Source organism: Doryrhamphus excisus, chromosome 1 (assembly GCF_030265055.1).
Source record: "Doryrhamphus excisus isolate RoL2022-K1 chromosome 1, RoL_Dexc_1.0, whole genome shotgun sequence".
NCBI classification, from domain to species: domain Eukaryota; kingdom Metazoa; phylum Chordata; class Actinopteri; order Syngnathiformes; family Syngnathidae; genus Doryrhamphus; species Doryrhamphus excisus.
Genome location: NC_080466.1, coordinates 41,170,417 through 41,195,335, shown reverse-complemented (window position 1 = coordinate 41,195,335; position 24,919 = coordinate 41,170,417). Strand labels below are relative to the sequence as shown.

The 24,919-nt window shown below is 37.6% G+C and overlaps 1 protein-coding gene across 16 annotated transcripts in view; it reads left to right on the top strand.

The window, feature by feature from the left end:
• nfasca (neurofascin homolog (chicken) a) overlaps window positions 1-24,919 on the top strand; it is an 87,127-nt gene that overhangs the window by 58,780 nt on the left and 3,428 nt on the right. For 4 of the 16 annotated variants that reach the window (XM_058078892.1, XM_058078893.1, XM_058078891.1 and 1 more), the window contains 19 exons: window positions 183-294; window positions 382-548; window positions 680-827; window positions 2,566-2,690; window positions 3,290-3,337; window positions 3,568-3,669; window positions 5,002-5,199; window positions 5,310-5,380; window positions 6,579-6,801; window positions 6,914-7,029; window positions 7,107-7,317; window positions 7,641-7,763; window positions 7,841-8,014; window positions 9,515-9,541; window positions 13,226-13,489; window positions 15,053-15,175; window positions 20,221-20,367; window positions 21,503-21,631; window positions 22,665-22,734. In XM_058078892.1, the coding sequence (XP_057934875.1) occupies window positions 183-294; window positions 382-548; window positions 680-827; window positions 2,566-2,690; window positions 3,290-3,337; window positions 3,568-3,669; window positions 5,002-5,199; window positions 5,310-5,380; window positions 6,579-6,801; window positions 6,914-7,029; window positions 7,107-7,317; window positions 7,641-7,763; window positions 7,841-8,014; window positions 9,515-9,541; window positions 13,226-13,489; window positions 15,053-15,175; window positions 20,221-20,367; window positions 21,503-21,631; window positions 22,665-22,734 (2,578 nt within the window). Of the gene's footprint in view, window positions 1-182; window positions 295-381; window positions 549-679; window positions 828-2,565; window positions 2,691-3,289; window positions 3,338-3,567; window positions 3,670-5,001; window positions 5,200-5,309; window positions 5,381-6,578; window positions 6,802-6,913; window positions 7,030-7,106; window positions 7,318-7,640; window positions 7,764-7,840; window positions 8,015-9,514; window positions 9,542-13,225; window positions 13,490-15,052; window positions 15,176-20,220; window positions 20,368-21,502; window positions 21,632-22,437; window positions 22,487-22,664; window positions 22,735-23,027; window positions 24,116-24,919 lie in introns of all 16 variants that reach the window. The other 12 variants (XM_058078895.1, XM_058078898.1, XM_058078903.1 and 9 more) reach the window with 10 other exon arrangements.

The window sequence follows — 24,919 nt, the reverse complement described above, 5'->3', positions numbered from 1 at the left end:
TATCACGTACCAAAGTACGAGGTGATATGACCATACTATGACATAATGGGTACCATAGTAACTGTCAATATAGTGATATTTTTTTTGTACATACGAGATACGAAAAAATAAATTTTTTCAATCATAATTTTCCTTATGTGTCGTTTTGAGACGCTATTTGAAAAGAAAAATCTTCTCCACAGATATGCCTCCACGGATGCTCGGCCCTAAAAACCAACTGATCAAAGTTATCGAGAACAACCGCACCTTTCTCGACTGTCCATTCTTTGGTTCTCCTTTGCCCGACTTACGCTGGTACGTATGTGTGTTTACGTACATGCTGTATGTGTGTTTATGTACACGTTTATGTACATCACAACTTGTGATGTTTTGTGCTTGTAGGTTTAAGAACGGACAGGGCAGCGGCCTGGATGGCGGTCTGTACCGCGTGTACCTGAATGGAACCCTGGAGATCAAGCGGGCCCGAGTTGAGGACGAAGGAACCTACACCTGTTTGGCTAACAACATTTTGGGCATGGCCGAAAACCAGGTTCGCCTGGAGGTCAAAGGTGAGACGCTCAGCATCCAAATTATTCATCATCATGATTATGTTTTTTCTATTTATCAATAAAATCAATATCTTGACTGATATATGTACGTATATGTATGTGTTGATTCTTCTAACTCACTCCTTCCGTAGAGCCGACCCGCATCATCGGTGCTCCCGAGCATCAGTCCGCCATCAGAGGTTCGACAGTTCGCTTCGAGTGCAAAGTGAAGTCTGACGCCAGCCTGCCCGTCTCTGTGGTCTGGACAAAGGATGACAAACCTCTCCATCAGGGATGGAGGTAACGGCACCTTTTGGGTGGTCCTTCATAACGACCCAAATGATTAGTAGATGAATGAGATTAGTTAACCTTCCTCTTCTGCTATCATCTCTTATGTTAACGGGTCGGTTTTGACCCATGTATTAAATCAGCTATAAAATACACTAAAAACAATAAGTTACCATTAAATTGGTTACCTTCTTAGGCTTCCTCATACATGAAAATGTTAGTTTTAATACTTTTGGTGTGTAGGACTTTTTTTGTCACTATACCCCTCAATTTCAATTTCCAAAAATGGTAAACTGAACGTCAAAAGAATCATATTCATAAATTGAAGGTTCTTTTGTTACCTGGCTATTACTGAGGGCTATAGAATATATCTCTTAAATCAGTTTTATTTATTTTCACATTTTAGTATTAATCATTAAAGAAACATCTATTGCAGGGGTCTCAAACTCTTTTACCTGAGGGCCACTGGAGCTAGGGTCTGGGCAAGGCTGGGCCGCATCAGGTTTTCCAAAAAAAAAACCCAAAAAACCTGCATTTATTAAAAACAGAAAAATATACAAACTTTTTCAGTGCTTTGGTTCCGATTTTCTACAAGAAAAGCTCTGATAAAACATTCCACTCTTCTCAAATATCTTCATTTTTATTTTTCTATTTTACATAATAAGATGAAAAATAAATAAACAAATCAAGAATAAAGAAAATCAATCAATCAGTAATAAATAAATATAATAATAATAATAATAAAACGGCAAATAATAAAAACTTAAGAAACCACATATAGTTGGCGGGTAGACAAATTATTTTTTTCAGATTAAAATGAACAAAGCATTATTAGAGCCCTGTAGACATGACAAAACACGACTATAGTCACATTTATACTCTTTTTATTTACAACATATTGCGCAACTGCAGGGTCTCGAGACACATGCTAACTCGCAAACTAGAGAGCTAGCCACCTAAACGGTAGCCTTCAAGTTATTTAATTTAAACTTAAATAGCCAAAAACCTACCACTTCCACACGGATAGGGAGGATAACTATTAACAGTTATTTAACCTTTAACATGAACATTAATCAAACGTAATATTTTTTTCTGGGTACATGATACCATACAGCATCCATATCAAACTTTCATATGAAGGCGGGGGCCTCAAAGTAGTGTCCTGCGGTCCACATTTGGCCCACGGGCCACATGTTTGAGACCCCGGATCTATGGTGTTCGGGTGAATTTTGACCCATATATATTAATGTCAAGAAAAGGTAAAAAAAAAAAAAGTTATTGTTTTCAGCAACAGAACTTTAGTATAAAGTGAAATGAAAAAGCAGAACAGGAATGAGAATCCCCTGAAGCTTCCATGATGAGAAGAGGAGTTGGTTGTCATTATGTTGGCTAATTGTACACTTATGATTTCAGTTATGGCTCAAAATATTCATATTTCATTCATATAGTCATATTACTACAACCTAACCCTAACAATACAGTGGTCATAATTTCAACCAGACTAGTTTAAAATTTAGTAAAAAAATATTTTTTTTGGTTTTGTTTTGTTGAAATAGAGTTTCCCGACAAAGTAAAAAAGCATTAATGCAATAAACAAATGTTATGTGATTTTTTTATGCATTAAAATGTAAAACACAAGAGAAGGGTTAAGGTTGCATCACAACATCACATGACATCTCTGAGTAGAAATACGCCATCCAGATCGACGTAACGAACCTGACCGACTCATCCCTTGTCATTTGTGAACCAGGCTGAAGAAGGATGGCGAATCGTTGACCATCTCCAACATCAACGAGGGCGATGAGGGAACGTACACGTGTGATGTCAAATCAGAGATTGATCAGGACTCGGCGTCGGCCCGTCTCGTTGTTTTAGGTACGCTGTAATACTCGACACTAGAGTGTAGACTAAAGTCGAGTAATAGTCGAATTATATATAGAGACTCCGCTGTGAAAGTTTAGGAACACCTAAAAAATACGCAGTGCGCTTGAACATCTCATCATTGCACGGTGATATGTACTTTTCTTAAAATTCGTGTTAAAATCTTGAAATGTTGTCTCGTTCTCGTGAACTCAATCTCGTACCGTGTTGTGAGTTGGGTGTCTCGTGACCCCCCCCCCCCCCCCCAACCCCCCCAATATGAAGTAATATATTTGTTTGTTTTAAACATTTGAGTGCTTGAGATTGCTGTTAAACATTTGATACATTTGCAGTGATGACGATTGAGTTTAATTCCATTGGAAGACATTTTAAAAGTCTTCAGACAGGAATTAAACACGATGCGAGTCAGGGATTCAAACCATCACCGCCAAAGTATCAAATGTCAATGTGTGTCAAGTGAAAGGTAATAGATAGTATATTAACATGTACTGTGCACTAAATCGCATCTGTTGATAACAATTGTGTTCCGTGAATGTTGATTAGCAAACTAACCATTATACCCATTTCCTGGTCCTTGACCCCGCCCCCTACAGAGGAAGCCTCCCTCAACCCCTCACTTTCTACTAGTGCCTTGCCTCCAGGTAACACACAGCTTGCACGCTTTCCTTTCTTGTCTGCATTGTCGTCAACTTTAATATCACATAATATAACATCTGCCTTTTTTATATTGTCATATGATTTCCTGTTAATAGTATTTACTTTGTTAGAACCTGCTTCTAATTTTAAACTTGATTGAATTGAAATGTCCATCTAAACTGATGTTGTATTTGTATGCTTTGTGTATTTATTTTCCTCTTCTGAAACCCTTCAGGCCGCCCAGACCCTCCAATGGATCTCGATTTGTCAGATCCGGCAGCCTGCAGTGTTCGCCTCACCTGGATCCCTGGAAACGACCACAGGAGCCCTATTACAGGTTATATACATATACTATATACGTACATATACATAGTATACGTATATACACACAACATTCATCTTGATGGCTGTGGGAGTCTGCAAAATGATGACATGCATCCAAGGAAGTGGACTAACTGCAAATTTGTGATGCTGAATTTTTGTATATTCCTCATAAATTGGATGTTTCAAGTATGTTTCAATATTTAAAAAATGAATGTTTTCATAGTAAGAGCATAGAAAACCTTTTTAAATACAGGTTTTAAGATGATAAGAGCCCTGTAGGCATAATAATAATAATAATAATAATAATAATATATTATTCCTATTTTAAAATATTATTATTATTATTATATATTATTATTATTATAACTGTCCAAAGAATTTAAAACAGCATGCTTTGTCTTTGTATGTGTATGTTACACACTTCAGCAATAATAATTATAATAATAATAATAATAATAATAATAATAATAATAATATATTATTCCTATTTTAAAATATTATTATATATTATTATTATTGCTGTGTACATTCCCACTTCAGCAATAATAATTATAATAATAATAATTATAATAATAATAATATATTATTCCTATTTAAAAATATTATTATTATTATATATTATTATTATTGCTGAAGTGTGTAACATACTTAACATAATTATAATAATAATAATATATTATTCCTATTTTAAAATATTATTATTATTATATATTATTATTATTATTGCTTAAGTGTGTAACACATACGAAGACAAAGTATGCTGTTTTAAATTCTTTGGACAGTTTTTTTAAATAATAATCATAATAATATAATAATAATAATAATAATATATAATATTATTTTAAAAATATTATTATTATTATTATATATTATTATTAACACCCAATAGTAACTTACACTTCATTCTTTGTCCTGTTATGCTTTGTTTACATCACATGCATCACATGCGCAGGTTACGGTATCACTGCAGGCACCGCTAGCATAGCAAGATAGCCAGTTAACTATTTAGCCTCTCCAATGTACTTATTATAAGCTTAAGAAAGTGTTTCAAAGTGGGGGAGAAGGACAAGCAAAGCCAAAAAAAATTACCACTTCCACACAGAATTAGAGAAGAACCTATTTGTCATTGGATCTCAGCCGTGGTATGTAAGCTGAGCGCTGTCAATACTACATGTCACTTGTCTTTCAATATTTTTGACTTAAAGTAGGCCATAGTCAACCATGAAACAGCAATCATGAATTAATAACAAATTTATTATTTTAAGAAATGTCACATAGTGAGGGAGTGACATCCCAACATCTTCATGTCTTCTGTCTTCCTAATGCCCGTATCGTGCCTTTGCAGAGTTTTTGGTCCAGTTCGAGGAGAACCACTGGGAGCCAGGCAGATGGCAAGACTTGGCCACCTACCCCGGGGATCTCAACTCCGTCATTCTGCAACTCGCTCCCTTTGTCAACTACCAGTTTAGAGTCATTGCCGTTAACACGGTGGGGCGGAGTGAGCCAAGCTACCCCTCACCACGATACAAAACCAGCAGCGCTGGTGAGTAACTTCGTTTTTTGGAAATTTGTAGCTAAATACTACATCAACTACATGATACACAATATCATTACTGATGGTAAAATGACAGCATTGTTATGTTTCACATAAAGCTCCAGATGTCATTCCTAGAGGCCTCCGAGGCTGGGGCTCTGACAAAAACAACATGGAGATCACTTGGGAGGTAACTATAACAACTTTAGACAGAAAGGCATAGCAATCGATGAAAAAAAATGCAATATTGATTCTAAAATATTCGCATAAGATCCTAAAAAGTTCTATAAGGCCTGAGACAATAATAATAAATTAATATGATAATTATATTATAGTATATAGTGTATTATATTATATTATAGTAACTATAGCAACTTTAGACAGAAAGGCATATCAATCAATGAAAAAAAATGCAATATTGATTCTAAAATATCTGAATAAGATCCTAAAAAGTTCTATAAGGCCTCAGACAATAATAATAAATTAATATAATACTTTTATTATAGTATATAGTATATTATATTATAATAACTACAACAACTTTAGACAGAAAGGCATATCAATCAATGAAAAAAAATGCAATATTGATTCTAAAATATCCAAATAAGATCCTAAAAAGTTCTATAAGGCCCGAGACGATAATAATAAATTAATATAATAATTATATTATAGTATATAGTATATTATATTATAATAAATATAACAACTTTAGACAGAAAGGCATATCAATCAATGAAAAAAATGCAATATTGATTCTAAAATATCCAAATAAGATCCAAAAAAGTTCTATAAGGCCTGAAACGATAATAATAAATTAATATAATAATTCTATTATAGTATATAGTATATTATATTATAGTATCTATAACAACTTTAGACAGAAAGGCATATCAATCAATGAAAAAAATGCAATATTGATTCTAAAATATCCAAATAAGATCCTAAAAAGTCCTATAAGGCCTGAGACGATAATAATAAATTAATATAATAATTCTATTATCGTATATAGTATACTATATTATCGTAACTATAACAACTTTAGACAGAAAGGCATATCAATCAATGAAAAAAAATGCAATATTGATTTTAAAATATCCAAATAAGATCCTAAAAAGTCCTATAAGGCCTGAGATGATGATAATAAATTAATATAATAATTCTATTATCGTATATAGTATATTATATTATAGTAACTAAAACAACTTTAGACAGAAAGGCATATCAATCAATGGAAAAAAATGCAATATTGATTCTAAAATATCCAAATAAGATCCTAAAAAGTTCTATAAAGCCTGAGACGATAATAATAAATTAATGTAATAATTATATTATTATTAGAAATGATCCCCTGCTTTCCATTGAGAATGAATTGTCCTTTGTTCCTTCAGCCTCTGCTTGATCTGGAGAAAAACGGCCCTAACCTGCATTACATTGTGTGGTGGAGGCGGAAGGACTCGGATGCGGAATGGGATAACGTGACCACAATCGGAACCAAAGTTGTTGTCCACAACACAAAAACCTACGTGCCCTATGAGATTAAAATCCAGGCCACAAACGATATCGGACCAGGACCAGAGTCTAATGTGGTCATTGGATACTCAGGAGAAGACAGTAAGTACACGCTGCTGGGAAGTACGAAAAGTATTTATTTACAGTATTTATTTTGTTCAGGCACAATGACCATGATATTGGCCATGATTATGATATTTTAATTTTCCCTCAGGACCCACCAACGCCCCGACTGAGTTGCGCATTTCAAAGGTGGACAGTACCAAAGGACACATCCACTGGAAGCCTGTGGACCCGGTCTCTGTCCAAGGAGAGTTAAAGGAGTACAAAGTGAGACCGCCACCATTTTATCCCTATTATTCAACTTTTGTTTTCATTTTAATTCCATTATCCTTTTTCCCTTTTAGTTGTACTACTCCCGGGAGTCCAGTCATGCTCCAGGTCTGCTGGTCAGGAAGGAGAACAAGACCAAAGGCTTCTACACGACCATGGCCGAGCCGTCCGTCATCCTCAGTGGCCTTGTTCCCTTTTCGCGATACAAGATGTTCATGGTCGTCGCTAATACTCGTTACGAGGGGCCGTCCAGCAACGTCGTAGAATTCAGCACCAAGGAGGGGGGTGAGGAAGGAACCGTCATCTTGTCGTTTAACAGATGGAGTAACTTCTACAGTTCTCCAGTCAAGCCTTGGTCACAATTATGGATGTGCGTTTTACGGCGTTCCCTAAATGTTTCTTTGTGGAGAACGTAGTTGCGGTGACCATGAAGGGGTCGTGAAGATCTCATGGAAGGCATGGAGGACGGAGCAAATATCTGAATGTGCATTGGCCGTTTTTGCGTGTGGACCGGCCGTAGGAGCCCGTCCAATCGGCTGTGACCTCGGCTTAAGATGTTGACATTTCTTTTGCTGACATGGCGACTACTTTCTTTTGTGAATATTTAGTTCCAGATGCTCCTCGGTTCTTCCGAATCAATCGAAGGGGCTTTGACACCATCCACCTCCAATGGGACAAACCGCTGGAACCAAACGGCATTGTGATAGGATACCGGCTCAAGTACCATACAGGTTCTGCTGTCTTTTTTTTTTTTATATAAATTCTGAAAGTGAAAAATCTGACATTTTTGATTTGTGTTTGTACGTAGTCAATGGATCCAGAGAAGGTCGTCCCCAGATGGAGACGTTCCCCCCGAACGTGACGGAGTACACAATGCGCTTGCCTGACCGATCCACTCGCTACAACTTCTACCTGTCGGCGCTCACACAGGTGGGAGCAGGGGAGGTGTTTGCGGAGGAGTCCCCCTTCTTTGCCAATGAGGGTGAGTGCTTCTCAGGGTTCGGGTCGGAATGAACCGGCGTCAACGTTCAGACTTGGTGCACCGGGTTTTTGTCAAGATCGGGGGTGTCCAAACGTGCTCCACTTTGGGTCGCATATTGGAAAGGTTGCGAGATCCACTTTTACATTTTTTAAACCAATCCATGAAGATATGATGAGATGTTATTACGTATATTAAAGTAAAAAAAAAAAACACAAAAAATATCTCAGCTTTGTGTTATCAGTCATAAAGCGTATTATTATTATGGATGCTTTTTCCTTTTATATTACACTTTTTTGCTTGTTTTTCCTTTTTTTAATTACAAATATTTCAACTTTAATATGGCAACATTAGAATTTTTACCCCACTCAATTGCAACTTATTCAGGCTGCACGGTGAACAAGTGGTTAGCACGCAGGCCTCACAACTAGTAGACCCAAGTTCAATTCCAACCTTGGCTATCTCTGTGTGGAATTTGCATATTTTCTCCGGGTACTCCGGTTTCCTCCCACATTCCAAAAACATTAATTCATTCATTCATTTTCTACCACTTATCGAGGGGGTGCTGGAGCCTATCCCAGCTGTCTTCAGGCGAGAGGTGGGGTACACCCTGGACTGGTGGCCAGCCAATCACAGGGCACATATAGACAAACAACCATTCACACTCACATTCATACCTATGGACAATTTGGAGTTGCCAACTAACCTAGCATGTTTTTGGAATGTGGGAGGAAACCGGAGTACCCGGAGAAAACCCACGCATGCACGGGGAGAACATGCAAACTCCACACAGAGATGGCCGAGGGTGGAATTGAACCCGGGTCTCCTAGCTGTGTGGCCTGAGCGCTAACCACTCGTTCACCGTGCAACACATTCCCAAAACATGCTAGGTTAATTGGCGACTCCAAATTGTCCATAGGTATGAATGTGAGTGTGAATGGTTGTTTGTCTATATGTGCCCTGTGATTGGCTGGCCACCAGTCCAGGGTGTACCCCGCCTCTCGCCCGAAGACAGCTGGGATAGGCTCCAACACCCACTGCCACCATTGTGAGGAAAAATGATAGAAAATGACTAAATAAATGCAACTTATTCATTGTTTTGTTTCTCATAATATTATGATTTTTTTTATTACATAATTAAATGCAATTAAATACATACATTTTTCAAGGCACACAGAGTATTGTGTTCTATGGTTATATAAACATGGAACCTACCTCAGAGAAAAAAATTTATTTTCTACTCTTTTCCATTCTTTAGTAATCAGCAGTAAATCATAGGTAAGTTTCAGGAAAATATCAGTTCCCAACAAAAAAAAAAGGAAAAGATACATTCTTTGATTTTTCACTGTGCTACCCTTGGAGAACGTTTGGACCCCCATGCTGTACAGTGTCAGTGACCCAGAAGTGATCAAAACTCGACAAAACATGTACATTACCCGCAGTATGAGGGATATTTGTGTACTTGAGAGTATTATCTAAATCCTCTTCTTTTTTTGTCGGCAGAAAACTTTACTGATGCTACAGGTCTAGGTAATAGAGATTAAGAAACACGTCCGCCCGTGCCCGCCCCCCCACCTCCATCCCACTTCATGTTTATCCCAACACATAGCAGCCGTGCAGTCCACCATGTAAACGTTGCCTTCAGGGCCGCTTAAGTAGCATCGGTGATATTGCTTCTATTTGAATTGTTCATATGACAATAAGCGTTGGACTGTGCTGCTGTTTGTGTTTTTATTTGATTTTGTCAACGGTCTATCTGCCGGTCTGCCGCTTGCTGACCTCCACTTCCTGTGTCATCAAGCTGGTTGCTAACAGGGATGGGATTGGTCCCGTCACGTCATGCTACGGTGTTTATGCTGACCTTTGTGTTTTGGAATTGAACGGCTAACGGGACGCCGTTACCATGCAGCCTTCTTGTCTGACACCAGTTTGGCTTGTTTTCCCAACAATCATTTTTCCCACTTTTATGTACACCCCTGCTGTGGAGTGTGCTTGAAAAGGAAGGAAACATTTGAATCTGTCCGTGGTGGACAGCAGATGACTTGTCTTGCTCACGTACTCACTGGCTTGATCGTTTTTGCTTCTATTTTGCATCTTTATCCATCAATTCCGGTCATTGGTTCGCTTCGAAATACCGAGGAGCTGCTACTTGAATGCGTCGTAGCATCTGCTCCCAAACATGCTAATGTTTGCACTCATTTTCAGCATGCTTGGTAAAAAAAAAGGATACAAGCATGCTGCCATTTTGGATTTATCATAAGAGATGTTTGGTAAAGTGAAGAAAATGTCATGTTGGATCTTTTGGTACAGGCTGGACAAAGTCTTTCCGTCTATCACATGGAAATATGCTAATATGCTAATCTGTTGATATTTATCATCCATGCACCTCGCAGGTGATGCAGTTTAGACAGCACAGCTGGCCACAGTAAAAGGCCTCTCCAAAATCTGCAGCCTCAAATACAGAATACAGTCGTCCCTCGTTTATCGCAGTTAACTGGTTCTTGACCCAACTGTGAATTATTTTGTTTACACCACATTGCTGTATTCTTAACGTACCACTTCCACACACAATGGGAGGAGAACTTCTTTTAACTTTACCCTGTCATGTTTCAATAATGGAATATTAACGACACCAAGTGACCAGAATACCTATTATACCTGTTTAAATATAATCTTGACCACCATTAACCAAGAGACTGGTTAGCCTCCGTTTTATTTGCTGTATTCTAAACGTACCACTTCCACACACAATGAGAGGAGAACTTTTTTTCACTCGACCATGTCGGACAATGTTATGTCTCAATATTGGAATATTAACAACCCCAAGTGACCAGAATACCTATTGTACCTGTTTAAATATAATCTTGACCATCATTAACCAAGAGACTGGTTCGCCTCCACTTTATTTCCTGTATTCTAAATGTACCACTTCCACACACAATGAGAGGAGAACTTTTTTTTCACTCTATCATGTTGGAAATGGCGTGTGACGGTAAGCTAATGTCATGTCTCAATAATGGAATATTAACGACACCAAGTGACCAGAATACCTATTATACCCGTTTAAATATAAATATAATCTCGATCATTATTAGAGCCATGTAGACATGAAATAACACCCGTGTTGCCACCTTTACACTCCTATTATTCTTTGTTTACGACGCATTGCTCAAGTGGAAGAGACTGGTTAGCCTCCACTTTATTTGCTGTATTGTAAACTTACCACTTCCACACACAATGAGAGGAGAATTTCTTTTCATTCAATGTTATCTCTCCATAATGGAATATTAACAACACTAAGTGACCAGAATACCTATTATACTTGTTTAAATATAATCTTGATCATCATTAGAGCCGTGTAGTCATGAAATAACACCCCTGATGCCACCTTTACACTCCTGTTATTCTTTGTTTACGCCGCATTGCTCAACTGGAAGAGACTGGTTAGCCTCCACTTTATTTGCTGTATTGTAAACTTACCACTTCCACACACAATGAGAGGAGAATTTCTTTTCATTCAATGTTATCTCTCCATAATGGAATATTAACGACACTAAGTGACCAGAATACCTATTATACTTGTTTAAATATAATCTTGATCATCATTAGAGCCGTGTAGACATGAAATAACACCCTTGATGCCACCTTTACAGTTCTATTATTCTTTGTTTACACCACATTGCTCAACTGGATGAGACTGGTTAGCCTCCACTTTATTTGCTGTATTCTAAACTTACCACTTCCACACACACCATGGGAGGAGAATTTCTTTTCACTCTATCATGTCGGACAATGTTAATAATGGAATATTAACGACACCAAGTAACCAGAATACTTATCATACCTTTGTCTTTGAATATTTGACTAATAATACACCATAGCCAACCAGGAAGTAGCGATCATTCATTGATTAATAAAGAGGGAGTGATAATCGAACCTCAACAGTACATACGAGGGACGACTGTATGCCCATCCACAGCATCCCAAGCATGCATTTTGTTGATGGCATCCTGAACGCACAGGGATACCATGATGAGAACCCGAGGCCCGTTCTTGTACCCATACGTACATCCACAAACATCATGCATGATAATGCACGCCGCGTGGATCTGTACGCAGTTCCCAGTACGTGCATGGCCAGCGTACTCACCGCACATCAGCCATGTTTGGGATGTTCTGGATGGGTGCTGTCCAATCAGCATCTTGATACGCCACACCTGTGAGGTGGATACATTATGAATTAGACCAGGGGTGGGCAAACTTTTTGACTCGCGGGCCGCATTGATATAAGAAAATTTCCGGGGGGGGGGGGGGGGGGGGGGGGGGGGCAGACTAGTATATATTTTACACGTAACAGTCCACCTGGTATTATTGTATCTGTAAAATCGTCATGCAATCTGCTATTATTATTTATTATTTTATATTTATATTTAAATATTTTAAAAATAATAAAATATTATAATAATTAAAATAAAATTAAAATAATAATTATTATATTATTATTATGTAAAATATGCAAATATAACAATATTATTATATATAATTAATATAATAATTAGCATTAATATAATAAATATAATAATCATAATAGTTATAATAATAATATAATAATTATTATTTTAATTTTTATTATTATTATGTGCTTGTGTCTCTTTTTTCAGGAGCACTTTGTAAACAACAGACCATGTCAAACAACGAAATTGATACAACCATCAAAAGGTTGGCTCAGGCCATGATGCCAGGTTGTATGTTGAGTTTAAATTAAAAGATTGGGCGGGCCGTATTCAAACACTTGGCGGGCCGGATGTGGCCCCCGGGCCGTAGTTTGCCCACCCCTGAATTAGACACATTGGGAACAATATTTGTGTACGTGGAGAGCGTTTGTATTTTTGTTGAGCGTATGTGTAGTTCAATTCCAGGGATGGAAAAGTAAAAAAAAAACAGTGGATACTACATTTACAAAATATAGATATCTGGTTTCTATGTTTTTACATAGAAAGAATGTGATCATGTGATAGCAATGTTTGTCCATTTGGTGGCAGTGTTGCTCAATTTTGAGTGGCTATTGAGTGAAAATGACCCCATTCACGTAGAACTCTGTTCCGGTTCCAGTCCCTATAGACCTTGTCAAGTGTGTACCATACGTATATGCATGCAAAGTTGCTTGTGTCTTGTCTTTAACTCTGTGTTCTCTCCCCGCTCCTCCTTTTATAGTTGATCTTACGGATGCCTCTTTGTCTTCAGCTTTTACTGTTACTTCCACTCCTCTTGCTGCTCTTCCTCCTACTACTGCTGCTCCTACAACCGATAGTACCTCAACCACCGCAGCCCCTACTCCTATCCCTAGCACTATTACCGCTGCAACTACTACAGCAACAACTACAGCCTCAACAACTACCATGGCTACAACCGAGGCGCCCACTACCACCCCACCTCCCGTGCTGACCATCAACAAGAATATTGATAAGAATGTGTTGGGTACATGTTCTTGTGCTTTTTTGGGGCTTTTAGATACAGTGGAACCTTTGAGGTCGGGAAACTTGGGTCGCGTTGTGTTTGAAACAATAACGGCACTCAAATGGTGCCCGAACATAGTTTTCCAAAAACGCTGACCTTTTATATTTGAAGTTGAGCACAGCCGTCACTCGTTTAGAGCGGTTAAATAGTTCAAGACATTAACGCCATAAATTAATTTGGATATGGGATTCAATGTTAATGTTGCGCGTTTGGAAGTGAGCCGCAAAAGAAGTTTGGGATGGTTCAAAAGACCGTTCTTGTGGAAACCACAAAATTCAAAGAAATACAGCTAAATAGGTGCAGATTCTGGAAGAACCAGATTCTGCTGGTTATTGTGTGTAACTGCTCTATAGGAGTCCACAACTCAATACAAAGGGCCAAAAAATGAGCATAATGGTTCCCCTTTAAGAAATGGCATGATTTCATAGTTCAGAGCATAAAAGACCAGTTTGTGACTTTCTAAATATAGTTTCTAACATTAGAGTAGAGTCTTGTAGACATTAAATAACAACCCTATAGTCACCTTTACACTCCTATTATTCATTGTTGACATCACATCGCGCTAGTGAGCTCATCAGTTAGCCTTGAATTTATTTCTTCTTACCTTAAGAAGCCAAAAGCGCACCACTTCCACATGGAATGGGAGCGTTAAGGTAATCGAATGTAAGGTAATGTCTCTATGTTTTGTGTCATTACTGCTTTACTGTATTTATTAATTCATTCACTTCCGGAAAACAGCGATATAGCGAGGGAGCGGTAAGCGAACCACGATATTGCGACTGTACTTCAGTAATATCAATAAAACATCTAAATAATAAATTCACCAATAGATACAGGTCCTTATGTTTTCGGTTACTTATTTATTTTGATGTTTTTTTTAGACCGTTTCATTACATTTAATAACATTATTTCATCACTCTGGCCACCATTCTCCATTCTTTTGTAAAAAAAAAACAACGGAGAAGAGAAGAGATACAAATACAACACCAAAAAAAATAGAGAAAAATAATAACAGTAATAATAAATAATTTCGGTACGCATTGCTACATGATACTTAGTACTGGATACTTAGTACTGAGTCCTGTAGACAGTGAAATAACAATCCTATAGTCACCTTTACACTCCTATCGTGCTAGTGAGCTAATCAGTTAGCCTTGAATTTAGTGATCCCGCGTTTCCGTACGCATCGCTTCAGGATACTTAGTACTGGACATATATATATACGTAATGATCTCAACTTCCTAAGCTAACAACCATACAAGTATGGCTTCAGAGGTTCCACTGCAGACATTAAAAAAGCGAATGGCACATGTCGTCATTTCAAGTATTGTCCTCATAAGTACTGCAAGTACTTCAGAGTAAACGTAAGAATGACTTGCATGGATTTTTGTCTAGACTTTTGACTCTTTGAGCGGAAGAACATTGATTGACACGACGGTTAAAGTAGAAACACTTGCAGGTGTAAACACAGGTGTAAACCCTGTCTGACCTTTGCTGCTTTGACCCCCGCCTCCCGTTGTGCAGCGGCCCCTGGGAGAGAGATCTGGAATGTGACGGTGGAGCGTAACAGTAACTACGTTAATGTCAGCTGGAGACACAACTTCCCGCCCGGCAGCAGCAAGTTTGTGCTAGAGATCACACTGGACAGTAAGAAGCCAGACCGAACACATTTTCTCCTACAGAGAAGAACATGAGGGCTCAGTAGAGGGGGGGGGGGGGGCATCAGAGAACATATCTGCTATTTCAGAGGCTATTTTTACAACATTGAACTACTATTCTACTTCCGTAAATCATATCAAATGACATATTTACATTTGAAAAACATACTACATGTACAGCATGTATAGTGTTATATACTACATATTCAGATATGTATATTATTTCTATATACAGTGGTACCTCGATGTTTGTTCGGTATTAGTTCCAATCAGGCAAAAACCAAATCGTACAAAAACCCAAACTATTTTTTAATAATGTATTTTTTTTAATAATTAAAAAAAAAATTAAAAAATAAATAAATGTAAAAAAATTAATATTTGTTTTAAAATAATAATTCTGTTTTTTAAATAATGTAAATTAATCCCAAAGTATTAACTAAATTAATGCAGAAAGCTGTGGGAAATCATTTCAAATGACGAATGTACATTTAACATTTAACTTAGCTTTATTAGGCTGCACAGCGGTTGAGTGGTTAGCACAGAGGCTTCACAGCTAGGAGACCCGAGTTCAATTCCACCCTTGGCCATCTCTGTGTGGAGTTTGCATGTTCTCCCTGTGCATGTATGGATTTTCTCCGGGTACTCCGGTTTCCTCCCACATTCCAAAAACATGCTAGGTTAATTGGCGACTCCAAATTGTCCATAGGTATGAATGTGAGTGTGAATGGTTGTTTGTCTATATGTGCCCTGTGATTGGCTGGCCACTAGGATCAGGCCCCAAGACAGCTGGGATAGGCTCCAGCACCCCCAGTGACCCTCGTGAGGATAAGCGGTAGAAAATGAATGAATGAATGAATGTGCGTTCCAAAACCGAGGTTTGACTGTATGGAATATACATATCTAAATAGTATACAGTTGATATACTATACATATACTACATATACTACATATACTATGATACTCATATATCAGAAATGCCAGACAACAATGATCATTGCAATCACAAATCCAGTTTATGAGCTTGGTGTAAGTCGGAAATGTCTTATAGTCGTATAGTTATGCTATGCTAGTTGTTATTATTATTGTTTGTTCATACAATCCTCATCATTTAAGAACGTGACTTCATCCGAATGATGTTCAAACAGCAGATCAGCTAAAAGGCCGCAGGCTGTTTGCATGTGTTTCTCCGGTGAATTCTCCCCTACGTTGATTCTATTGGTACTAACCTCTTAACGCGGCGCACCATCATCATGATCATGGTTTTGGATGATTCCCGCACAGCAAATAAGCAGCTTGGCGCCATTTCCTCTAATCCTTTTAAACGCCGGTCCTGAACTGCACTACTGGTTTTGGCTTTTTCTTGTTTTGTCATGCACGATTTTAGTCTGCTTTTGCAGAACACGTCACCTTTCTTTGTTGGGATTGGATGCCACTTGCACTTCTAGTACATCATTTGGATCTTTGAGGCATGGAAGGAAGGGGAGGTGGATTTTTATTGGCGGGGGGGGGCAGCCCACCTCACTGCCCCTCCAAGGTCATATCCACGTGTCGTATTGTCAACCATTCTACCGTCTTCGCTGTCTTCGCCTTAATAATATATTAAGAAAAACTACTTTAGAGCATTACGTTGAAATATTAAATATTATTTTTTTATTGTAATATAACAAAAAAAAGCACAACAAAATAAAGTAGAGCCCTGTAGACATTAAATAATACCCCAATGGTGATTTTCACATGCCTGTTATTCTTTGTTTACATTACATTGCACAAGCTACGGGATCACTGCATGGACAAAACAGACGGCTGCAGCTAGGATAGCAAGCTAGCGAGCTAACTTGTTTGCCTCCCTAATGTGCTTATTCTTAATTTAATAAAACAGAGTGTGGAAGAAGGACAAAGAACGAAAAACATTACCACTTCCACACATAATGAGAGGAGAATTTTTTTTTTCGCTCGATCTCAGTCCTGGCATGTCCATCTCCGAGCAGCCAGTCTCCATGCATGTGTGAAAGGTAATCGAACGTCACGTCTCATCACATTACCGATGTAGTAGCCACAATATTACATCTGAGTTGTCTTTTAATATTTTGGACTAAAAGTAGGCCACAGATTCTAATATAAAAATATATAGATTCCTGAAAACATGCTCATTTGACTTCATTTTGACAAAGAATAGAATAATAATAATATAGAAAGTATTTTTGGTGTGTAATATTACAATGTTGAGTAGGAGGTAGTGTCAGTCGTTGTTTACGGCGGAGGGGATTAATGGCACGTTGACTGAAGGATGGGAATTGAAAGCGAAGCTTCTTAAGGAATTGCGTTGGAAAGCATGCTGCATGCTCTTTTCACCGCCCACACGGTGCCACGCTCATGCCTTCACCAGGTTATGATGCTCACGTGTTTCCACTGGAAAAATACGTTTGCCTTGAGACGAGCCAGGGCTTGCAAATGTGGCAAACGGCGCTTTGCTTTTTTTTCCAAATGCACTCTGCTGGAAACATGATGAGGACGGCCACCTTGGATTCCTTCTGCTTTCATGTTTTATGGGTTTTGTGTTGATGAACACCAGCTCCATTTCTTTGCCCTTTTATGATTTCCTCTGCAAAGTAACGTCAACTTTTGGATAGTTGCAATAAAACCATGCTTGAAGAAAATCAGATGACTACGGGAAGTCAACCTGAATGATGATGATTGTGTATTTTCTCATGAAAATATTCATAATGGCTGTTTGGTATGACGGAGTATCAGGGCCACATTAAAAATATCATTATAATCTGACATTTCCAGAATAAAGTTGTAAATTTATGAGAAAAACCTCATAACTTTATTTATAGGCATTGCCTGAGACATATATGAAAAGGGGGGGGGGCTTACAGTAGGTGACCTTTGGCCTTTAGCATGTTTTTGTGCTCAACTGTTCTGTTTTGTTTAATTCCTTAAGAGCTGGGTTCTATTTTCCTTCGGACATGTATGACACAATGTAATATTACGACTTTATTCTTGTAATATTCCGACTTTTTTCTCGTTAATTTGTGACTTTTTTATTGTAAAAGGTACAACTTTATTCTCGCAATATTACAACTAGTTTTTCATAAATGTATGACTTTATTCTCATAGATTTGCAACTTTTTTCTTGAAAATTTACAACTTTTTTTAAATATTAATTTTCTGACGATATTCTTGTAAAGCATGCAACTTTTTTATCATACGGTTCATGATTTACAATTAAAAAGTTGCATGATTTACGATAAAAAAGTTGTAAAGTAAGCGTGCAACTGTTTTATCGTACGATTTACGATAAAAATGTTGTAAATCTACAAGAATAAAGTCCAAAATTAATATTACGAGAAAAAAAAGTTGCAAAACTATGAGAAAAAAGTCGTACATTTAAAGGAATAAACAATACAATTTTATTCTCGAAATATTACAACTTTTTCTCATAAATGTACAACTTTATTCTTGTCAGTTTACGACTTTTTTTGCGTAATATTAATTTCCGACTTTATTCTTGTAAATTTGCAACTTTTTTATCGTAAATTTACAACTTCATCCTCGTAATATTACATCTTTTTCTCATAAATGTACGACTTTATTCTTGTCAGTTTACGACTTTTTTTTGCGTAATATTAATTTCCGACTTTATTCTTGTAAAATTGCAACTTTATCGTAAACGTGTGATTTTTTTTCTTGTAAATTTACAACTTCATCCTCGTAATATTACAACTTTTTCTCATAAATGTACGACTTTATTCTTGTCAGTGTACAACTTTTTTTGCGTAATATTAATTTCCGACTTTATTCTTGTAAATTTGCAACTTTTTATCGTAAACGTGTGACTTTTTTCTTGTAAATTTACAACCTCATCGTCGTAAAATTACAACTTTTTCTCATAAATGTACGACTTTATTCTTGTCAGTTTACGACTTTTTTGCGTAATATTAATTTCTGACTTCGTTCTTGTAAATTTGCAACTTTTTTATCGTAAATGTGTGACTTTTTCTTGTAAATTTACAACTTTATCCTCGTAAAATTACAACTTTTTCTCATAAATGTACGACTTTATTCTTGTCAGTTTACGACTTTTTTTGCGTAATTTTAATTTCTGACTTCATTCTTGTAAATTTGCAACTTTTTTATCGTAAACGTGTGACTTTTTTCCTGTAAATTTACAACACCATCCTCGTAAAATTACAACTTTTTCTCATAAATGTACGACTTTATTCTTGTCAGTTTACGACTTTTTTTTGCGTAATATTAATTTCCGACTTTATTCTTGTAAAATTGCAACTTTATCGGAAACGTGTGATTTTTTTTCTTGTAAATTTACAACTTCATCCTCGTAATATTACAACTTTTTCTCATAAATGTACGACTTTATTCTTGTCAGTTTGACTTTTTTTGTGTAATTTTAATTTCTGACTTTATTCTTGTATATTGGCAACTTTTTTATCGTAAACGTGTGACTTTTTTCTTGTAAATTTACAACTTCATCCTCGTAATATTACAACTTTTTCTCATAAATGTACGACTTTATTCTTTTCAGTGTATGACTTTTTTTTACGTAATATCAATTTCTGACTTTATTGTTGTAAATTTGCAACTTTTTTATTGTAAACGTGTGACTGTTTTCTTGAAAATTCACAACTTTATCCTCATAAAATTACAACTTTTTCTCATGAATGCACAACTTTATTCTTGTCAGTTTACGACTTTTTTTGCGTAATATTAATTTCTGACTTTATTCTTGTAAATTTGCAACTTTTTATCGTAAACATGTGATTTTTTTCTTGAAAATTCACAACTTTATCCTCGTAAAATTACAACTTTTTCTCATGAATGCACGACTTTATTCTTGTCAATTTGCAACTTTTTTTTCTCCCAAATTTATGACCTTATTCTGGAAATCTCAGATGTTTTTTTTTTTTTCAACGTAGCCCTAATAATGTGGTAATTTGGACACCTGCCTTGCAGTAAGTTGGTGTTCCCGTGAAACGTCCCTGAGTATGAACGGCCCTTTCTTGTGTCTCGAAGGCGACAAGACAATAATTGAAAAAGTGGCACAACAGCCCCCCATTACGGTGGCAGATTTGATGGCAGGCGCCATGTACCACCTGAGGGTTTACTCCCATGAACACAGCAGCGTCAGCAGCAACACTGTCACCTTTAATACCAAAGCAGGTGAGACCACACCTGGCCTGCTGGACTCCGAGTCCCGGACGGATGTGTGACGCTGGTTGCTAAAAAGAGGTCTTCCGTTGTTTGTTTCTACTGTTCCACTTGTGTACCCGCAATTATTTGTTTTTGCAGTACTTTGGCTGGATATACTGCATATAAGTGGCATTTTTGTGGGAATGGTATGGTACAAGTGGGATATACTTGTTCCATGTTTCCTGATTCCGCTGTATTTGATTCCAAATTTTGACATAATGATGCAATTATATTATGTTTCATGTGATTAGACCAGGGGTGGGCAAACTTTTTGACTCGCGGGCCGCATTAATTTAACAAAATTGACGGGGGGGATTATGTAGTATTTTACATGTAACAGTCCATTTTTACACCTATATTTTTACACATATTTTACATGTAAAAATGTCATGCAATCTGCTATATGTGCACTTTGAAATCATTTATTTGATGTAAAGTGTGTTATAAATGTATTATTATTATTATTATTATTATTATTATTATTATTATTATTATTATTATTATTATTATTATTGTTATTTTTATTAGAATTATTATTATTATTAGTTATAGTAATGTTATTATATTATTATTATTATTTTGTTAATAATAATAATATTACTACCATTATTAACAACAATATTAATATATTAATTATTATTATTATTATTATTATTATTATTATTATTATTATTATTATTATTATTATTATTATTATTATTATTATTATTATTATTATTATTATTATTATTGTGCTTGTGCTCCTTTTTCCAGGAGTATTTTGTAAACAACAGACCACATCAAATAACGAAATTGATAAAGCAGCTACCTCAACCGTCAAAAAGTTGGCCCAAGCCACGATGCCAGGTTGCATGTTGAGTTTAAATGAAATACTTTGGAAAAAACAGGCGGGCCATATTGAAACACTTGGCGGGCCGGATGTGGCCCCCGGGCCGTAGTTTGCCCACCCCTGGATTAGACTCTTGATAAAATAACATTTTGAGATGTAAACTTTATGAGTTTGTCCTGAAAAAAAAAAAAAATTCTGTGTCCTCACTTTTCTGTCTTCTCTTACCCCCCCACCCTATATGTGTGTGTGTGTTTTGTGTATGCCCCCCCCCCCCAGCTTACATCGACCAGGTAGACATCGCCACTCAGGGCTGGTTCATCGGCTTGATGTGCGCCATCGCCCTTATCATCCTCATCCTCCTTATAGTCTGCTTCATCAAAAGGAGCCGTGGAGGCAAATATCCAGGTAAATCCTCCCAGGTTTGTTGAGCTTGTATCAACACTTGTCACCTTTGAAGAACAGAAAAAATTGGTTGGGATGTTCAGGAAGAAGCCAGAAACCACCAAGACTCAAACCTACCAAGAAGTCTGGTGAGGGTTCGGGTAAAACTGCTTGAGGTTGAGACCCCTTGTCACCATCCACAGTGAAGACCCTTTGAGACAAAAGATGGTCAGATGAAACAGATGTTGCGTTATTTGTCCACAATCGTAATAAATATGTTCGGACAGGTCAAGTTTTTGAGAAAATGCTACATAATAAAATGTGTCAACAAAAACCCTATTAACATATACAATTAAGTTAATTATTATCATTATAATAAATACTGGCGGCACGGTGGTCTAGGGGTTAGCGCGCAGACCTCACAGCTAGGAGACCAGGGTTCAATCCCACCCTCGGCCATCTCTGTGTGGAGTTTGCATGTTCTCCCCGTGCATGCGTGGGTTTTCTCCGGGTACTCCGGTTTCCTCCCACATTCCAAAAACATGCTAGGTTAATTGGCGACTCCAAATTGTCCATAGGTATGAATGTGAGTGTGAATGGTTGTTTGTCTATATGTGCCCTGTGATTGGCTGGCGACCAGTCTAGGGTGTACCCCGCCTTACGCCCGAAGACAGCTGGGATAGGCTCCAGCACCCCCCGCGACCCTCGTGAGGAAAAAGCGGTAGAAAATGAATGAATGAATGAATGAATAATAAATACTTTCTGTGATGAAAAAATTGCTTTTTTATATTAAAAAAAATAGTATTTTTGATTACTGTAATGTTTTGCAGTTTCTATAATGTCTAGGTGGTGGTTTCACTGGTTGCGCAAGTGGTCTAGGTAGGTGGTGTTGTTATATACGATAATAAATAACCATTTGAACTAACCACCAACGACCACACTGAGACTAAACAGAAGCGTGTATAAACTCACACCTCTACAAGGTCTGCGTGCCAAACCTTAACAAGTCATTTACAAATTAGCGTTCGGAGCTAACGCTTCTTTGTTTTCTTTTCAGTTCGGGATAAAAAAGAACTTCCTTTGGACTCTGTTGATCAGAAAGACCCGGATGGATCCTTTGATTACCAGTAAGTGGCACCCAACAGGATACGCTAGCTTATCATCCACTCATGTCCAGCTCTAGAATCGATTCCGTAACTTCAGCTCGTTAGTGGTGGCATGATTTGTATGTAATGAGACAATATTTGGGGGAAAGATGACCTTGTTGTGTGAATGCAATGACTCCCTACCACTTACTGTATACAAAAGGACTGTACATTTACTGTACCCCCCCAAAGATTGTCTCATTCCCCAAGAAAAGTGGCCACTGTGTCCACCCCAGCTCGACGACTGTAAGTGATATTTCTTTTGCTCCTTTCAGGTTCCGCTGATTATGCCCGAGGCGTCGTTCTTCTAAACGCACAATAACTCATACATTTTTGTTACCCTCTAATTTGACTAAAACGTTTGATGTCGCATGCAACTCCAATCTTAGCTGACCTCACCTTTTTGGAATGACGGCAATCCCTCCTTTATCGCCGTTCCGGACCCAACTGTACCAAAGTGAATTTTTTCGCCAAGTAGGATCCCTTATTTATAAATAGAATATTTTTGTACTCAAAGCATAGAAAACCTTTTTAACCTTCTAAATGCGCTTTTTAAAATCTTGGTAGAGCAGTCTAAACATGAAATAGCAACCCTATAGTAACGTTTACACTCACATGATCCAATATAGTAGACATTTAAGACAAAAATAACAGACTTGTGCTCGTGTGCAGGGAGATGACTACGGGGGGGGTGGGGGGGTGATCTGACACAGGAAGTTCAGAGTTGAGTTTTAGCTCGGCTCGGGTTACGTCCACGACAGTAGTCTGTTGTGACATCGTTCAAACCTGCGAAAAAAAAAAGGCCTCTTATTTCGGCGAGTAAGTCTGGTGCTTGTGTGTCTCACTGAACATTACAGTAGAATAATACATATCATCACATCTTTGAATGCGTCTTCCGAATGCCTTATATTTGTATTTTACTTCATTTAACAATTTGAAGATGCTTAATTTTGCTGAGGGATTACTGCATCTACAAAACACAACGTTTCTTTGGAAATATGAGTTTTATTTTTATGATTTAGGTCCAACATTCATTATAAAACTGCTGTGACTTGTCATCAAATGTCATCCAATCTCCCCGTCGGTGATGAGGGCAATTCCCTACAGCGACAATCAGCATTCCCGTTATCCCCAAAGGCTGCTGGTGGCACGTGTGTTTGTGTTTGTGGGAAATCATGACTAATGTTCTCCATTAAGATCCAACGTCTGTGCTCACATTCTAATGTTGTTTTTGTAAGGATGAGCTCCTCTTTTCCCTTCATCCCGTCTAACTCTTCACTCCTCTCTTACCATCTCATCACTTCTTGTTTTTCTCTCGCTGAAATGAGTCATCTGTCCGTGACAGGACACAAAGCAAGAACAGGTACTTTGGTTTGGGCGAGGCATCTTTCCTTTGTGTTTGTTCGGGGTTTGCCATGATTAATTAAGAACCTTTACATTACAATTGCTGACACCTAGAGAGTCCGTTTAATAGCTCAGTGCATTTTCAGTTCAGTAGCTTTCTTGACACAGACACTCACATAGCACAATCAGAGTTTGCACTACAACACACATATCATAAAGGATTCCCTGGCAAGGATCTGCCTATAGTGTCCTAACTCTCAAGGAACCACTGTCCATTCTTTTTGTAAGCTTTGTTTGGTCACCCGATTCTGCGGACTGTACATGGCCATACGAGATGTATTTTTGTCGAGAACTGAACCCTATCACCTGGCAAGGATCTGCCTATAGTGTCCTAACTCCAAAGGAACCACTGTCCATTCTTTCTTTAAGCTTTGTTTGGTCACCCGATTCTGCGGACTGTACGCGGCGTATTTTTGTCGATAACTGAACCTTATCGCCTGGCAAGGATCTGCCTATAGTGTCCTAACTCTGAAGGAACCGCAGTCCATTCTTTCTTCAAGCTTTGTTTGGCCACCCGATTCTGCGGACTGTACGCAGCCATACGAGACGTATTTTTGTCGATAACTGAACCCTATCACCTGGCAACGATCTGCCTATAGTGTCCTAACTCTAAAGGAACCACTGTCCATTCTTTCTATAAGCTTTGTTTGGCCACTCGATTCTGCGGAAAGTCGGGAAGGACGAAAAGTGTAGCAAAGTGTCAAACAGACTTTCAAGGTTTGACCCTTGGGTCCAGTGGGGTTGCGTTGACATTCCCAACGTG